The 18,475-nt window shown below is 35.4% G+C and overlaps 1 protein-coding gene across 1 annotated transcript in view; it reads right to left on the bottom strand.

Annotated features, from left to right (window-relative positions):
* Positions 1-18,475, bottom strand: part of RabGGTb (geranylgeranyl transferase type-2 subunit beta) — a 55,821-nt gene that overhangs the window by 13,862 nt on the left and 23,484 nt on the right. Inside the window, exons 5-6 of the mRNA XM_090375001.1 lie at positions 14,017-14,122; positions 6,320-6,372 (exon numbers count right to left, since the gene is read on the bottom strand). Coding sequence (XP_090231127.1) covers positions 6,320-6,372; positions 14,017-14,122 — 159 coding nt within the window. The remainder of the gene's footprint in view (positions 1-6,319; positions 6,373-14,016; positions 14,123-18,475) is intronic.

Raw genomic sequence — 18,475 nt, 5'->3', positions numbered from 1 at the left:
TTGCTATTAAAACAAGCTTAAACACCGTATTAGAAGCAGTTAATTTTATCTTTCAGTTAACGTCTATTTTTCTCCAAATGAATTTGTTTAGTATACTTTACTTATTGTATTGATTATTTATAAATTTAAGAAAGAGTTATCTCAATATTTTTTCAAGGGTGACTTCTATAACCAATTCTCCAAAACCTACTTATTTAAACACAATTTGAAAATGATTTAAAATTACATAAACTTCATTAAATTCGAAAAGTGTTCAATCCTCTTAGCCATGAATGATCAGATGCCCCGGAATCATAGTCGAAAGCCGCAGCCCTATCCAATTCACTACGAAACATCGAGCGACTGAAGACATTATGTCAGAAATTAAAAAAATGAATGCCGCCAAAAATATCACAAAATATACTAAAACTGCTAAAGATTTAAAAATTTTTAAATTTGATTAAAACAGGATATATTGGGCCTTTGTTGCTCTTAGTTTTATAGTAATTGATTATTTATATATTTAATCTTCATTTAAGACTGTTCCCAGATAAACAAAATTGGGAGGCAACGGTTCCCAGATAAACGGGAGGCAACTAGAGGGAGTAATACTCTTGATTTGATTATCAGCAGTGATTCTTCATGCATTAAGAATCTGCAGATAAATGAACCACTAGGTGGCAGTGATCACAGTGTGCTGAAGTGGGATTTACTGAAAGAGGTAACTACCATTAGGGGTAAAGGGAAGGGTTATTGCTTCCGTAAAGGCGACTACGATGGACTGAGACAGTATTTAAATTCTATACAGTGGGACCAACTGATGATGTTACCAACAGCAAATTCAAAATGGGAAGCATTCAAAGAACTTATCTTGGAAGCTACTAGGCTTTACATACCAACTAAGAAATATTGTTCAAGGTTTAGGCCAAAATGGATGTCAGATGAACTAATGAGGCATATGGCAGAGAAGAAAAATGCATGGGATACATATAAATTAACGCATGACACAGAAGCCTATGATAGATACAAGTTGATATGCAACCAAGTTACAAAGGAGGTTAGGCAGGCGAAGGCAGATTACAAGAAATCCTTGGCAAGGGATGCAAAGAAAAACAGCAAAGAGTTCTTTACTTATGTAAACTCTAGAAGGAAGGGGATGAATCAGATTGGTCCACTTGATATTGATGGGTCAACTGTTGATGATCCTGCTCAGGTAGCTAACAAACTAAATGAATATTTTGCATCGACATTCACACATGAGGAGTTATTCAGCAAGGGGAATGCCAGAGGTGTATTCAACTCTAGCAGTAAGCTACAGAATCTTGAAATAACTGGGAGTAAAGTGGAGGAGAAACTGTTGAAGATAAACACAAGAAAGGCACCCGGGGTGGATGGGATCTATCCAGTTATATTAAAGGAGGCAGCAAAGGAAGTAAGCAAACCCTTAGCCATAATTATGAGAGCTTCCTTGGACTCAGGGGAGGTACCCATAGACTGGAAATGTGCAAATGTGACCCCAATTCACAAAGGAGGATCAAAGGCTGACACAAGTAATTATAGACCTGTGAGCTTAACTTCTGTTCCAGGAAAATTAATGGAGGCACTGGTTAAAGAAGCACTGCAGGATCATTTAGACAAGACTTCAGTTATAGCTCAGACACAGCATGGTTTTGTTAAGGGGAAGTCTTGCCTGACCAACTTGATTGGATACTATGATGCAGTCACAAAAGAACTGGATGCAGGGAATAACTTTGATATTATATACTTGGATCTTAGAAAGGCTTTTGATACTGTTGCACATGGAAGACTGCTACACAAATTGGAGCAGTGTGACATTGGAGGCAAATTGCTGCTATGGATAAAGGGGTGGTTGAGGGGGAGAAGACAGAGAGTGGTAATCAATGGACACTGCTCATTGTGGACTAATGTTATTAGTGGAGTCCCTCAGGGCTCAGTGTTGGGTCCATTATTGTTTTCTGTATTTATAAATGATATTGATGATGGTATATCAAGCTTAATGTCCAAGTTTGCAGATGATACAAAGGTTGGCAGGGTTGTCAAGGACACTACTGACACTATGCTGCTGCAACAGGATCTGGAAAGGTTGAGCAGATGGGCTGAGAGGTGGCAAATGAAGTTTAACATTGACAAATGTAAAGTACTACACATGGGAAACAGCAACCCCAGAGCAACGTATCAACTCTGTGGTACTACACTGACAGTGGTAGAGAATGAAAGGGACTTGGGAGTGATTGTGCAGGCAGATATGAAGTTCTCTGAGCAGTGCAGACGGGCTGCAAGAGTAGCTCATGGAGTATTGTCAATGATATACAGGAATTTTTCCAGCAGGGATAAGGAGGTGATTATTCCATTGTATAAGGCAATGGTCAGGCCACACCTAGAGTACTGTATACAGGTCTGGAGGCCTCATTTAAAGAAGGATGTAGAGCTGCTGGAACGAGTACAGAGAAGGGCAACAAGATTAGTGAATGGAACAAAGGGGTGCTCTTACGAAGAAAGGCTTAAGTTTTGCAAATTACAGTGTCTGGAGACTAGGCACCAGCGAGGTGATCTGATAGAGGTGTATAAAGCCTTGAATGGTTTAAGCATGCTCAATGCTGATGGGATTCTTCCTCTAGCTCAGAAAAATCACCTGAGAGGGCATAAATTCAAATTGAGGAAAGACAGATGTAGGATAGACGTGCGGAAATTTGCCTTTAGCCAGCAGGTGGTTGGTTGGTGGAACAGACTGCCATCCCTTGTGGTGGAGGTTGATAGCCTAAATAAGTTTAAGGCTCAGCTGGACAGGTATTTTGAATGAACAGAGGGGTGAAGTGGAAGTGGGTTTTTTTTTTTTTTTGGCTGATGCTGCATAAGCTTGCTTTCTTGCATCAAATGCCTCTACTAATGCTAATGCTAAATTACTAACTTCTTTTAATTTTGCATTATTTAGTTTCTACACTAAATTTTACCAGTCTTCCCAAAACTTTAATTTTTATTTTTGTGCAACTAATTTCCTGCAAAATTGTTTACAACCTTTACTAAATTTATTCAAGGATTCTTAAAGATCTTGTAAGGAATTATTTAACAGCCTTATTAGTATACAATAATGATCCAAATATTACATCCCCTCACACTAAACTTTATGTCCAGTAACTTTAATTTTTTTATTAAATGGTCTGAAAATTATAAAAAGAAATGGTGATAGGGTGCAACTCTACCTCCTTCATTCAATCCTCACTGCAGAATTACTGTTTTTATACAAACTTTTTAAAAGATAATTACAGATTTTTACTTGCTATGGTTTTATAATTTATTTTCATGGTTTTCCCAGAGTAATTGGATGCAAGAACTTATCTGATGATGTATTACTGTCTGTGTTTTCAACTTGTACATGTGGGACTCAATTGATACCAATGCTCTGCAGCTTGGAATTATATGTTTGTTCCTAGTTCAAGATTTTCTTGCTTTTCTAGACTGTCTATAGTTAATTACAGAGCTCTCACATGTGGTCCACAGATATCAACAGTTTTAAGTCTTACATGAAGTACTCTTCAAAGGTTATTACTATTTCTGAATAATAAACATGAAAACACAAAAGGCGATATTCACTTGGGATAGAGAGCAGCTTGAGTAATATTCACATTTTGACCACTTCAAGGCACACCATTGAAATAAATTTTGAAAAAATTTGAAAATGGAAGTAAATAATAGTATCTAATATATACATATATAGTTTACACCGCTTATTGTGATCACTTCAGGACCTAACTTAATTGATAAAAATAACCAAAGAAACAAAAATGCAGCTGTTTATTGATCCAGAATGGAAATGTGTATGTACATATAAAGAGTGGACAGAAAGAAAACATTAAAATCATGCAATAGAAAATATTTTAATTTGATTGTCCACTATTTCCTTGAGAAAGTCATCAATAAAAATGAAACTGTCATAATGTTTCTAGAAATTCACACAAACCATTAAAACAAAGAAAATATTAAAACCAAGAATTAGAAAAGGGTTAATGCTCTATTATCAAACAGGTAGGTGTACAGATACAGTATGTTTTTTTTTTTTCATGGAGTAATGATACCAACAACCATAAGAACTGCACGAAGAAACAGTATTAACTAGAAATGCAATGTTTTGGAGTCCAAGAAAAAAAAAAAAAAATAGGATGTTATGTAATCATAAGCCAGATAAGGAAAAAAAAGCAATAACACAAACCAAGTGCTGATTACAATAGATGTCATTTTTTCTATGTATTGGTATATGTCTGATTGAGACTTATGAAGTGATAATATTATCCATGATCACAATAAGCAGCATACACTATATTTAAAAATTCTTTCTAAAACTATTTATACACATAATAAACAGAAATGGGCATGCACATGTTTGAAATTTCATACATTTAACAGCTTATTAAACTGGAAACTGGAAACTAACAATTTAATCTCTATATTTTACGCACTAAACATTTTTTTTTATTTTAAGCAGAATTAATTTTTGTTTTTTCAAAATAAAAGATGAAAAAAAGCTTCATTTTTTTATTAAAAACTAAAAAATACATATAATACGTAGTGCAATCCATTATGAAAAGATGAGATATTGGTATTCTCCAAGCAGAATTTAAAAAAAACAAAAACAAAAATGTTTTCCAGAAATTAAAGAGAAAGTTAGGCACCCATCAGGTTTGGGGCTTTGTGTTTGTTACAACTGTGTGAGCACCACAACCAAAAGGTTAACAAGTTAGTTAATGTATGCAGCGCATTACATTTCATGCATGCTCAATGTTTTTTCTTAAATTAAATGGATTTTTTTTTCAGTGATTAAAAGAAGTAAAAAGTAAATTTAGTTATTAATTATTAAGATTAATTATTGTGTTCTTTATAAAACACAATAAAAATTCTATAGTTTTATGTTCTCTAAACTTAGCCATTCAGTTTTAATTTCAACAGTATAATATTTATTGCTCTTTTCCCATTTACTCTTTTTTTCTCGTTCTATATATGTTCTTTCACAAGTTTTCTGTGAAGATAGCTAACAACATTGCATTAAAACTATATTTAACCTATGAATTTCTTTTTTTTCCCATACAACTTATATAGAAAAAACAAATATTAATTGCCAGATTTCTAGTTTCCCGATTTTAGTGAAATTTGGAATGGCTTGACAAATATTTTTAAAAGGCTGAAATATAAAATTTCATGAAAATTCATTCACTGGGAGACATTAGAAGTGAAGAAATGAGAGTAGGCTGTCAAAGTCTGCAGTAGGAAGGCCACTGAAGTTTGCTCATAGATGTGTGTAAACAATTTTGAAAGAAACATTAATTTAAAGTATTTAAAGCATTTAATATTCATTCCTATATAAATCTGCACATCAGATTCATGATGAGGAGAAAAATCCCCTATGGGAAAATTTGTTTCGACTTATGCCATCTCTTCTAGGAAGATAATTTGCTTTAACTCTGAGGACCCTGCATATCTAAAACTAACAGGTAATAACATACAGTAGAGCATCGATAATTTGAACTAATTGGGACCGGGGATAGATCAGACTTCCAATTTGTTTGGATTTTTGAACTTTTCAAAAATACCATTCCATAGCCAAAAAAGAAAAAAAAAAAAAAAAAAAAGGTTTAGTAAGTTTAGAAATAAAATCACTAAGTTATACTTACGTATTTTTAATCATAGGTAACAAAAAAAAAAAAAAATGGAACTTTCAGCCACAATGACACATGTATAGGCCTTTAACGAAAATAATTACTTATTTTTTGCTGCACCATTTTCGAACTTCATTTCTTTGCTGCCAGATCTCTCACTCTTTTCAGCAAGAGTAGTTGAGTTGCACAGCATTCAGTTTGTTTGTTGATTTTCACATATCATTAATTTTGTTAATTGGTAAGGTAATAAAAGTATAAATTTATGCTTTATTATCTTTATTTTTATAGCCTCTGGATAATATTCCTCCGATTTTCGCTTATTAGAATTGCCGTTTAATAGGATCAAAATTCAATTCGCAAATGTGATCACAATAACAGGTGCTTACTGTAATTAGTTTATGGCTCCAGCATAAAAAATAAATAAATGTTGGCTTGTTTGGATTTTCGACGCTCTACTGTATATTGTTCCTTACTCCTTAAATCAATATTATATTATAATATATTAATTATATTAATATAGCTTTTTTCCAGATCATTTCAAGTTATTACTTCAACTTAAACATGGATAATTGTAAAGAAGAATAAAAATTATTGTAATATTCTTAGTTACAGATGAAACATACAAAAGTCTTCTTTACAAAAAAAAAATGAATAAAAATTAATATACTTACGAGTAATGCTAAACAAGCAACAGCACAGAAGCAAAATCTGGTATCAACTTCTCCTAAAAAAAAGTGAATTAAAAAACTTATTTCAATTCAAGTAGTTACCAAGAGAAACAATTAATTATTTTATTACTATCATAAAAACTGTTATGTGTGTTGGGCCCCTTGCTGTTTTAAACATTTTTGTTAATGGCATATCAAATATAATGTCTAAGTATGATATGCAAAGGTGAATAGGATGGTTTTAATGATGTTAATCAGGGTGCACTACTGTAACAAAACCTAGAAAAATTAGGCAGATGGGCTGGGAAGTGACAATTGAAGTTTAATGTTGACAAATGCAAGACACTGCATATGGATAGCAGTAATCCCAGAATAAGATAACAACTGTATTATACAACACGGAAGGTAGTAGAGAATGAAAATGATCTATGGGTATCTATGCAGTCAGACAAGTTCTCTGAGCAGTGCAGGCAGGCTGTTAAGACAGCTCACGAGGTTTTGTCAATGATATACACGAATTATTAGCAGGTAGAAAATAGGATTATTGTGTTGTATAAGGCAATAATTAGGCCACGCCATGATACTAAATACAGCAGGCCCCTGTTATAATGTGGTTCGCTTTACGCTGATTTGCTATAATGTTTCTTATATTATAAACTGTATCTGACTATAATAACACTGTCACAGATCACTATAATGCTCTTTTACAGATTGCATTTTTGGCATATTTAATGAAATCATTTCATTTGATGGAGTAGCTTGAAAATGAATAGCAAAACAGAATGGAAATGATCTATGGGTATCTATGCAGTCAGAGACAAGTTCTCTGAGCAGTGCAGGCAGGCTGTTAAGACAGCTCATGAGGTTTTGTCAATGATATACATGAATTGTTAGCAGGTAGAAAATAGGATTATTGTGTTGTATAAGGCAATAATTAGGCCATGCCATGATACTAAATACAGCAGGCTCCCGTTATAACGCGGTTCACTTTACGCTGTTCTTATATTATAACCTGTATCTGACTATAACACTGTCACAGATCACTATAATGCTCTTTTACAGATAGCATCTTTGGCATATCGTTTCATTTGATGGAGTCGATAGCTTGAAAATGAATACCAAAACAGCATTAAAACGTTTCCCACGCCAACTTGAGAAATTTTCCCACGCTCAGTGAAATTTTCTTGCACGCTAATTTAATTGAAGTACAGTGACTTGTTACGTAGTTCTGAGATCAACATTTTAAAAAATTATCAAGTATACTGCTTGTAATATTTGCATTGTATGCATTTATCTGAAGTCTAGTCATCACTCAGTACCATATTAGACATCGTGTGTAACAGGCAGTTTACTTGAACATTGTATCATAATTAATGCAACCAACGCAGTTACATTTTCGAAGAGTTAATAATGGCCGATAAGAATGAAAAAGCAACGTCTGGGCGCAGTACGAAGACTATAAATGTAAGAAAAAGACTGAATTTGAAAATTAAATTAGACGTTTTGAAGCGAATCGATTCCAGTCAAAGACAAGCGGATGTGTACCATAATTTAGGACTTGCAAGTTTAACTGTAAGAACAATTATAAAAAAAATAAAGAATTAATTTTAGCAGTGGGAAAGATAGCTGTTCCACTGCAAGAAAACTAGGCTGGCTATTAGGATTGAAATGGAAAGACTTTAATTTTATTGAAGATAATATCCAATTCAGAATTCAATTAAGTTAAATATTATAAAAAAAAAAAAAAGAGAGAGAGAGATTAGCCAATATGATGATCTGAAGAAAACTCATCTAAAAAAAAAAAAAGCGGAACCATTTAAAACTAGTAAGGGCTGGTTGAATAGATTTAAAATCCAGGGAGAAGCCGCAAGTGCAGAAGGAGCCGAAACTTTCAAAAAAGAACTTGTTAAAATTATTGAAGAGGGATATTATGTGTTATACTTCTCAACAAGTTTTAACATAGATGAAGCAGGACTTTTGTGGAAACGAATGCCTAAAAGAAGTTTCATATTTAAAGAAGAAAAAAACATGCCAGGTTTCAAAGTGGCGAAGCATCGGTTGATGTTATTGTTGGGTGGTAATGCTGAGGGGGATTTAAAATTAATACCCCTTTTAGTTTATTTGGAAGAGGGCCAAAGTTCAACCCAAATTCGGCACATTTTTCATGATTAAATTCATCAATTAAATTAAACCAATTTAGTTCAATTAAATTCATAATTTTAATTGGGATTTTAAGTTTAATTTTGATACGTATGTAGTTACCACATAATTATATACGTATGTAATGCAGAATATTTTATATGTATAAATATTTGAATATTAAATATTTTGACCGACATTTGTGCATCTTTTCACTACTGTTTATTATTGATTAGGAAATATCCTATGGCACCGACTGCAACTCACAAATACATATGTTACCTTGTGGGAATGTGGTGCTCGCTTAGCGTGGATTCACTTAGTGCTCTGTTTTCCAAAACGAATTATCAGCATTAAGCGGGGGTCACCTGTATGTTTAAAAACCTCATTTTAGGATGGATGTAGGTCTGTTGGAACAGGTGCACAGAAACGCAACATTAGTCAGGGGCACAAAAGGGTACTCTTACAAAATAGACTTGAGCTTTACAAACTAGGGCCTGTGGAAACTAGGCATCTGTGAGGAGACCCAACTAAAACGTTTAAGGTTTTAAATGAGTTGAGTAAACTAAATGCTGATGGCATCTGTCTCTTTCTTGGATGATATACACACAAGGGGACAAAAAATTTAAATTGAAAAAGAATGGATGCAGGATGAATGTGCAAAAATTGTCTTTCAACCAGAGAGTAACTGATTGTTTCCATCTGATGTGGAAGTGAATAGTTAGAGCAGTGGTTTTCAACCGGGGGTGCCGCAACAACATTCCAGGGGTGCCACGTAATTTGGGTTTAAGTTACTTAAACTTATTATTTTTTAATTTATATATTTATTTCATTATAAAAAGGTGTGCAGTATCGTTTTAATTTTGTGGTGATCTATAACTGATGTTTACTTAGTACCTCTATATAAAGAATAAAATTATATACTGTATATATATAATTTGTATTATGAAATGTACTTTTTATAATTATATTATTATAATAAATATCATATAACATATATTTTTTAATATTATATATACGGAGAGAGAATCAGATCTAACAGGCAGAAAATTGAGTAGGGGTGCCGCAAAATAAAATAAATTACTTAGGGGTGGTGTTATTAAAAAAAGGTTGAAAACCACTGAGTTAAGAGTATATTTAAACGATCAGACATATTATTAGAGGGATGTCATTTGGACTGATTAATAACTGCTTTTGTAAAGCAGTTATTAATCAGTCCAAACTAGAGTTTGAACAGGCTAAGAGTAGAAAACTTGCTTCTTGCCCTAATGGAAGCCGAGCATTCTGGTCTCTTGCCAAAGCTATTGGCTGCAACTTTTGCCCATCTCTGCTCCCACCTCTGTCCAAACCAGATGGTTCTGTTGTCACTTCAGCCAAGGATAAAGCTGACCTGCTAGCATCCCATTTTTCTTCCAGCTCATGTATTAATGATCTTGGTAAAACACCTCCTACCATTCCCAACACACTCCATTCAATGCCTCCTGTGGTCTTCCGTCAAAAGGATATCAGAAGGATTTTGATGAATCTCTATGCTAAGAAAGTTCCACGTCCTGATGGTATTTCTCCACTTGTTCTCAAAACCTGTGCTCCTGAACTTACTCCTATTCTTTGCCGCCTTTTTTCACTTTCTTATTCTAAAGGTGTTTTTCCTTCTCCTTGGAAATTTGCTCATATCCAGCCAGTTCCTAAAAAGGGTAACAAATCCCTCCCATCCAATTATCATCCCATTGCAATTACTTCTACTCTTTCTAAAGTAATGGAGAAATCAATTAACCGCCAACTCTTAAACTACCTAGAAACCTTCCGTCTGATCAACGATCACCAGTATGGATTCCATCAGTGTCGATCCACTGGTGATATTCTGGCTTATGTTACCCATTTATGGACTAATTCAATGGAAAGGTTTGGTGAAACACAAGTAGTTGCTCTTGACATCTCAAAGGCTTTTGATCGTGTTTGGCATAAAGGTCTTCTAAACAAGCTTCCATCTTATGGTTTGCCAACTGTTTTTAGTAATTGGTTATCCAGTTTTCTCTCTGATCACTCACTGAGGGTGATGGTTGATGGCTCTCTGTCTTCTAACTTCTCCACTAATGCCGATGTCCCCCAAGGTTCAGTTCTTTCCCCTACTCTTTTCCTCTTGTATATCAATGACCTTCTTCCATTGACTGGAAATCCTATCCATAGTTTTGCCGATGATAGCACATTGCATTCAACTTTCCATTTTGAGAAACCTTGTCCTGCTCAATCAGCTTCAAGTTTTCGAAAATCTGCTGCCAATTCCTTAAATGCCGATCTTCAGGTAATTGTCCAGTGGGGCAAAGACAACTTAGTTGATTTCAACCCTTCTAAAACTCAGTCTTGTCTTATATCTCGCAAAAAGGATTCTTCTGCTCCTATGCTTATCTTTAGTGACACTTCGATTTCTAGGCAAAATGATATATCTCTTTTGGGGATTACCCTGACTTCTAATCTTTCTTGGCACAAGCACATTACAAATATTGCTTCCTCTGCATCTAAAAAACTTGGTTTTCTCTTTCGCTCTTGGCGTTACTTTTCTTCCAAACAGCTGCTCACTCTGTATAAATCGCAAATCTGCCCTGCCATGGAATATTGTTCCCACATCTGGGGTGGTGCCCCCAAAACCTCTCTCAGGCTTCTTGATTCCATTCAGAAGAGGGCAGTTAGGTTAATTAATGATTCATCTCTAACAGAGTCTCTCCACTCACTGTCTCATAGACGCACTGTTTCTGCTGCATGCCTCTTCTACAGATACTTCCATGGGCACTGTTCTGCTGAATTAGCTTCTATAATTCCCGCTCTCTCTTTCAAAACAGTCCGAACACGTGCCGCCACCAGCCAACATCCATTTACTGTCCAACTTCAAACCCACAGAACCAACTTTTCATCTTCCTCATTTATTCATTCAACTGCCGTTTTCTGGAACAACCTTCCTTCATACGTATTTCCTGAAAATTACAACCTACAGAAGTTCAAGTCCAATGTCAACAAATATCTTCTTTCGTCTTCTCAATCTCCAACTCAAGCACGGTACTAAGTACTATAGGTTCTAATACCTCTCGTGTTTGGGGTTCACATAAAAAAAAAATGTACAAATGAAATTGGTAGGCATTTTTTTTTTTTTTTTTTTGCAGATGCAAGTATGCTGCTTCCATCATTTTGCTAATAAAGCAGTTCTCTAAAATATAAAGTTAGCATAAACATAATATTTCTTTCTTTCTTCTAAAAACAAGTATTTTACAAATGGGTATTTGAATTTCATATTCACTTCTTAATACTAAAGCACATTCTAATAATTTGGTCAAAAATAACATTTAGACTAAAAGTTATTTTTAAGATTTTAACACATTAATTTATAGTAAAACCTTTCAGTATAAATTCAATATATGAAAGAATTGAATAATGTGCAATGTAAAAAAAAATGCCTGTTTAATATATTTTACAAAATTCAAGCTACAAAACTGTTACTGAAGTATTACAATTTATTTATTACAAACACCAGATGACAGGCTAGGAGTTACAAATAGTAACCAAGTGAAGACTGTTTCTCGACCTTTTTTAATAAAGGTTGAGAAACAATGGACAGGATTGCTGTTGACAGCAATCCTGTCCATTGACAAACGCTGGCCACGTCCACATACATCAGAGCCACAGGCTTCAACATCCAACAATTAATCACGCACTTCACGTACAAGATTGGCAGTACACGCCCTCATGCGCCATTCTTAACTGTCAGTTTAACTGAAGAAGGTTGACTAAACAACCGAAAACTTTTATTTGTATGTATCTAATCTAATATATGTATATTTTCCTATTATTAAACTTGTCACAATCTATTTTTGTATCCGTTTCGCTCTGAGCAACTGTAATTTAATAATAATAATGAATCCAGAGCGCAAAGGCCTATTTAATCATATGTTATTTTCAACTTGTTTTGTACTCCAAAGCCATTCTATTCACTCCAAAGAGTTATTCACTGCTTTCCAAGATAATTTTTGCTAAGTATCTCTATTATACACTGAGTGATCACTGAATTATGACCACCCCTATGAAAACTGAATGCAACCCGTTGACCACGTGAGGTACGAGAGTGTGCAGTTAGTCGACCTATGTAGCATAGATAAGGTGTCAGTGGCTCAGTAGGTAGTAAAATTCCAAACGTGATGGGTAAAAGGAAGGATTTATCGGACTTTGATAAAGGACAGGTTGTGGGTGCTCGATGAGCTGGTGCCTCGATTTCCCAAACGGCTGAACTAGTGGGGGTGTTAGAGAGCCACAGTACAGGACTGGCATCAAAATGGTCAAATGACGACCAGACGGCAAAACTGCAAAGGTCAGTGAAAGGTTGATGTTAGAGATGAGTGCCGTGTCCGACAACTCATACAGGAGAACAGGCACAGCACTGTTCAAGAGTTGACTACCCAATACAACATGGGCCAACCCGGAACAATATCTGGCATGACCATGCATCGCACGCTCGCAGCACGTATGGGCTATACCAGCAGACAACTCCTAAGGCATCCTCTGCTAACCAAGGTTCATCGGCGTAAAAGACTCGCCTGGTGCAAAGAGCATGCAAGTTGGACATTAGAAGACTGGAAGAAGGTGTGCTGGTCAGATGAGTCACGTTATTTACTCCACACTGTGGATGGTCATGTACGGATTTGTCATCAACAACATGAGGCTCTTGATCCATCATGCACGGTATCAAAAGTGCAGGCCAGTGGAGGCGGTTGTATGGTGTGGGGCATGTTTCACTGGCAGGAACTTGGACTCCTGGTGCACGTGGAACAACGTATCAGTGGTCTCCGCTATCGTCAACTGCTTGCTGACTGTGCACACCCCGCTATGTTACACTTTTTACTGAATGGCGATGGTTTCTTCCAAGGTGACAATGCGCAGAGCCATTGGGCACTTGTTGTGCAGGAATGGTTTGAAGAACACAGTTCTGACTTCCAGCATATCGATTGGCCTCTGAATTCCCCTGATATCAATTCCATAGGGCAATTGTGGGACACTATGGAAAGGCATATTGGGTGTCTGGATACACCAATCACCTTCATATCTGCATTGCTGACCACATTACACACAGCTTGATTGGCCATACCCCCCCCCCCGAATGCTTCCGACTTCTTGTTGAATCAATGCCATGTCGGATAGCTGCTGTACTGAGAGCAAAAGGAGGACCTACGAAGTATTAGGTAGGTGGTCATAATAAAGTAATCACTCAGTGTATATGCATGCATATATAAACTTGCATGTTTTCCAGGGGGTTACACACCTCCAGAGTATATGAATTAATTTGCGTAACACTACCACAGTTAATGAATTATTTAACTCATCTAACTAATACTCACTATTTTTAATTTAAAAGTAAAGAATGGTCAAAACCTTTTGCATAATATTCTCATTAAAAGCCTTTATATAATACTGATGAGTATTTAGAACTTTATTTTTAGAAAAAATCAAGTTATCTTAGTTATGTTACAGTTATTAGAAAACCAAAAATAACATAATACCAAAAATATTAAAATTCTTACCCCATTTATCTCCAAAGAAGCTACCATCTTCCTGCTGTAAACTTTTCACAAATTCTATCAATTTATCAATATTAATGACATCAAGAGCATCGTATATAGTAAGAATCTGAAAAATAAAATTAAATAAATTGGTCAACTACTGGGTGCCGTGCACAGGATGAAAGGTCCGTAGTCATGAATGGTTGATAGTGTAGTATCTCAAACAGAGAGTTTTATGGTAACTGAAAAAAGTTTCTAGTATCTGGCTTGGCCTAAAACTGAGGAGGCTAATGAAAACGTTGTCTATTTGAGTCTTTCCAGTTGTTGTGAATGACAAGGGTGGGAGAAGCAACTCTGATTTCTTCCTGGAGAAGCAATTAAAGTCTTGGGGGAGAAGCGACTGGCAGGTGAGGGCTGCGCAAGGCTCTACTCACTCTAGGTGCAACATAGCCGAAGTTGCTCTTGCGCCATTAAACCCCAAACAACAACAAGACTCCACTCAGGTGCCTCCCCACCACCGCTGCCTCAACACTGGCTCTCTGAGTACCTCCTTGCTGGGACAACTCCAGCTTTTAAAAATTGTTAAAAAATACTTCTCGTCGCAAAATTTATAAATGACCTTTCAGAATTATTAACTAACTATTTAGCAACCTTTTTTGTCACCAAAAGGAGATTTACTTAGTACAAAGAAGTGCACTGTCGAAGTGCAATAAAAGATTGGTTTTTTAATTTTAACACAAAAAGTAAATGATAGATTTTAACCGGAATAGTTTTCCCTTGATAAGCATCAAATAATGCATACTAATGTGATTTTTATATTTTTAGCTCCATTAGCGACGGAAATAGGGGGGGAGACAAAACTTATTTACATTTTCTTGTCTGGCACTGCCATTTTTAATTTTAAACCTACTCGTTGAGCTCTTTCCAACAGTGTATAGGTTGTTAACAAAATTTTTTGTCCCCCCACATTTACCCCCCATTTCTCAGATAAATTTTTGTCAACAATGATCAATATGGCGTTATGTTGGCCCACATGATGTACAAACCCATGCAAAATTTCAAGTCAATAGTTTGAGTGGTTCTAGAGATACAACGTGAAGGACGGACAGACAGACAACCGAGTGACATTATAAGGATCTTTCATTAGCATTAGCATTAGACTTTCGTTAGACTATGGACCCTAAAATGAGTGCTGAAACATAAAAAAAAAGGACAAAATCAAAATGATATTAATTGTACTTTTCCTTTTGTTTCAGAAGAAACAAAAGGAAAAACACAACTAAGTTTTAAAGGACAATAAAGATTCTCTCTTAACATCATGAATTACACAGCAGAAAAAGAGTTAAGGTGTAAACAAGAAATGTGAAGGATTTTGCAAATAACTGGTAAAAATCAATGAAATTTGGCACAGCAGTATATTTTGCTGTGAAGCAACATTACTGAATGTGAACTTATGAGAAAAATGCGCCAATTCTGAAATATGCAAATAAATTATATACAGGAATTCCCCGAATTACGTAAGGGTTGTGTTCTGTGGAACGCTGTGCGTATTTCCCCAAATAAGCATTTAGAGAAATTCCACACTCGCAAATATGCACGCTGAATTTGATAGAAGCAAAAAAGAAATGTTCGATGAACATGTAAATAGAATTATTCAATTTTTTTTATCTCGTGCACACGAAAAATTACAAAAGTGTATAAAATTACAAAAATTTCAAAATCATAAAATTACAAAAAGAGAGGAGACAGGCATAACATCTGCAAGTTTTGCCTTTTGAACACTGTTGCCAGAATTAACTCTCCAGCTGATTAGCACGCCACTGTGAAAGTTGAGGGCTGTGAAGATTTAGAAGGAGTTTTTTTCCAACACATCACAAAATTTCTCTGCAGCTGCAGAATCGGCATTGGCGACTTCACCGCATACTTTTATGTTTTCGAAACCAACACAATGCTTGAACCTGTTAAACCACCCATTGCTTGCAAAGGACTTGGCCTGGGGTTTGTCGTACTTATCGTTATCTTCATAAATACTTCTTGCTTGAATGGCCTTTAGATTCAGGGGCACTTGCTTCTGAATCTTATTTTCCATCCATATTATTAATTAATAACTTTTCCATCTTCGATATAGCACCCGAACGCTGCTTTGTGATCACTGTTGGGGTGGACTGGCCCCGGTGTGAAATACGTTGATCCTTGAACATATTCTTTTATATGCGCACTGTCCCTTAAAATAGTATTCACTGTTGAAGCAGCGAGACCTAATTCCGTGCAATAGATTACAAACTTTGTCCTGCTTTGTACTTCTTAATTAATCATCTTCATTTCTAAATCAATTTTGTTTAGTTTCATTTTGTTTCCTAGCACTGCCAGCACTTGTACTTTCTATTGATTGCTTTCCCTTCATTGTAATAAGTAAATAGGAATGAAGAGAAGATTCTGAAAATTTGTTTTTTTATATGATTGAAGATTTCAGTGAAGGGGGAACACATTTCACCATAATAACCCACACAATTCCAGTTATCGGGATTATTGCAAATGCAATAAGATCGAGTTTACTACCCGTTTATAATAGATTGCACTAACAGAAAAGTCCAACAAACCAGAAGGTGCAAATTGTTTTTATTGTTTTATGGTAGTGACCTCCAGAAATGTTTTAGAAAAATATCACAAAGGCGTTCAAAATTGATTCTTATAACAGAACATATGATAACGATGAAAGTGTAGCGCAATTTCCATTATAAAAATGACCTTTTGGAGAGATAAATAGCTTAGTTATATAGCGAAAATTTCAACTTCCAAGGTCTTGGAATGAATTACCAATAAAAACAATGTGTTATTGGGTTCACATCACAATATTTTCACGATACCTCCATTTATTCCTACAGGATGCAAAAGACGTTTCCACAATTTTTTTAAGTTTGCACCGGCTGGCAAAAACTTATGTAAAGTTGAATTTCCGTAAGTTGAGTATTACGTAAGTCGGGGAGTTCCTGTATATTAAAATATGAAAATATTTTTGAATAAATTAAAATATTAACAGTAACTGTCATTTGTCACTAGGCTAATGAAGTCCAGAATGGTGAAAAATGGATTAAGTGCTAAGAAATTTATGTATAGCTCCTAAAAAATATATACAGTAATACCCCGACTTACACGAACTCAGAGTTACGCGGTTCTTGATTTTTTTCGTTTGGCAACACTGCCGCCCACTATCTTCAAGGTCGTTTTTCATATGCTTTCGATATATGGTGCGACGGCGGAGAGTGAGAGCGAAAGATGAACAAAATTCAACTTTGCTGCTGCATGAGCTGCACACATATACAAGAATTTGCATTCCAACTGTCATATTTATATGTGTGTGTTTGAATTCGTGCTCAACTCTTGTTGGAAATTAGATCGTTTTCACGAATAAAAAACTTTCCAGGCTTTAAGGTTTCCAAAGAATGATTGACAGTGATGGTTGGCGGGAATGCAGCTGGTGACTGCAAGTTAAAACCTCTCTTAATTTATCGCTCCGAAAACCCAAGAGTTTTAAAAAATATATCTAAAATTAGCTTACCAGTGATTTGGAAGTCAAATCATAAAGCTTGGATGACAGCTTCCGTTTTTGAGGACTGGTTTGGTCACTACTTCATACGAAGTCAAACGTTATTGCAAGTCTAAACAGATTCCATTTAAAGTGATGCTTCTTATTGACAATGCACCCGGTCACCTTCCTGCCACCCTTATTAATTTTGACCCACGTGTGAAAGTTGTGTTTTTGCCTCCAAACAAAACCAGCTTGCTTCCTGGTCCTGATGGACCAGGAAGTCATCAAAACATTCAAGGCCTACTACACGAGGCATTCGTTTGCATGTCTGAATGAAGCTATGAGACAAAATAGTGAGATATCTGTTAAAGACTTTTGGAAACAATTCAATGTTTTAGATGCCATAAGAATCATTGAAGAATCTTAGGATGAAATTCACAAAAAAACATTGAATGGTGTTTGGAAGAAACTTTGTCAATTTTTTTTCAAAAACGAGACAAAAACAACGCCAGAAACTGATCGTGTCGCTCATGTGATAGAAAAAGTTGTTAATCTTGCCAGGCAATTAGATTTGGAAGTCAATGGTGATGACTTCAACATAAGCAAAAACAAAAAAAAAAAAGTGTACCAAGCTATAAACAAAATTGAATTATTGATGCTAATAGCCCAGCATTCAATCAGTGTGCTGACAGAATCAAGCAGTTCATTTCACACTAATGGTATACTGACTGCTTAAAAACGATCACCTTTATGCATTATTGCACAGCATGTGGGTTACTAGCAAACACTTATGTGTCAATGCAGTGAAGGTGTTCAAAAGTCCCAGGTTAGCTTTAAAATTAAAAAATATCTTCAAACATGGTACATACACACTTCTATGCTAAAATCAGGTTCAAATTTGCTTTCCAAAAAACTAATATTGCTATTTGATTCATTTGCAATCACTCACAC

Source organism: Mastigoproctus giganteus, chromosome 6 (genome assembly GCF_048544385.1).
Source record: "Mastigoproctus giganteus isolate SK-2022 chromosome 6, ASM4854438v1, whole genome shotgun sequence".
NCBI lineage: Eukaryota > Metazoa > Arthropoda > Arachnida > Uropygi > Thelyphonidae > Mastigoproctus > Mastigoproctus giganteus.
This window is presented reverse-complemented; position numbering and strand designations above follow the sequence as displayed.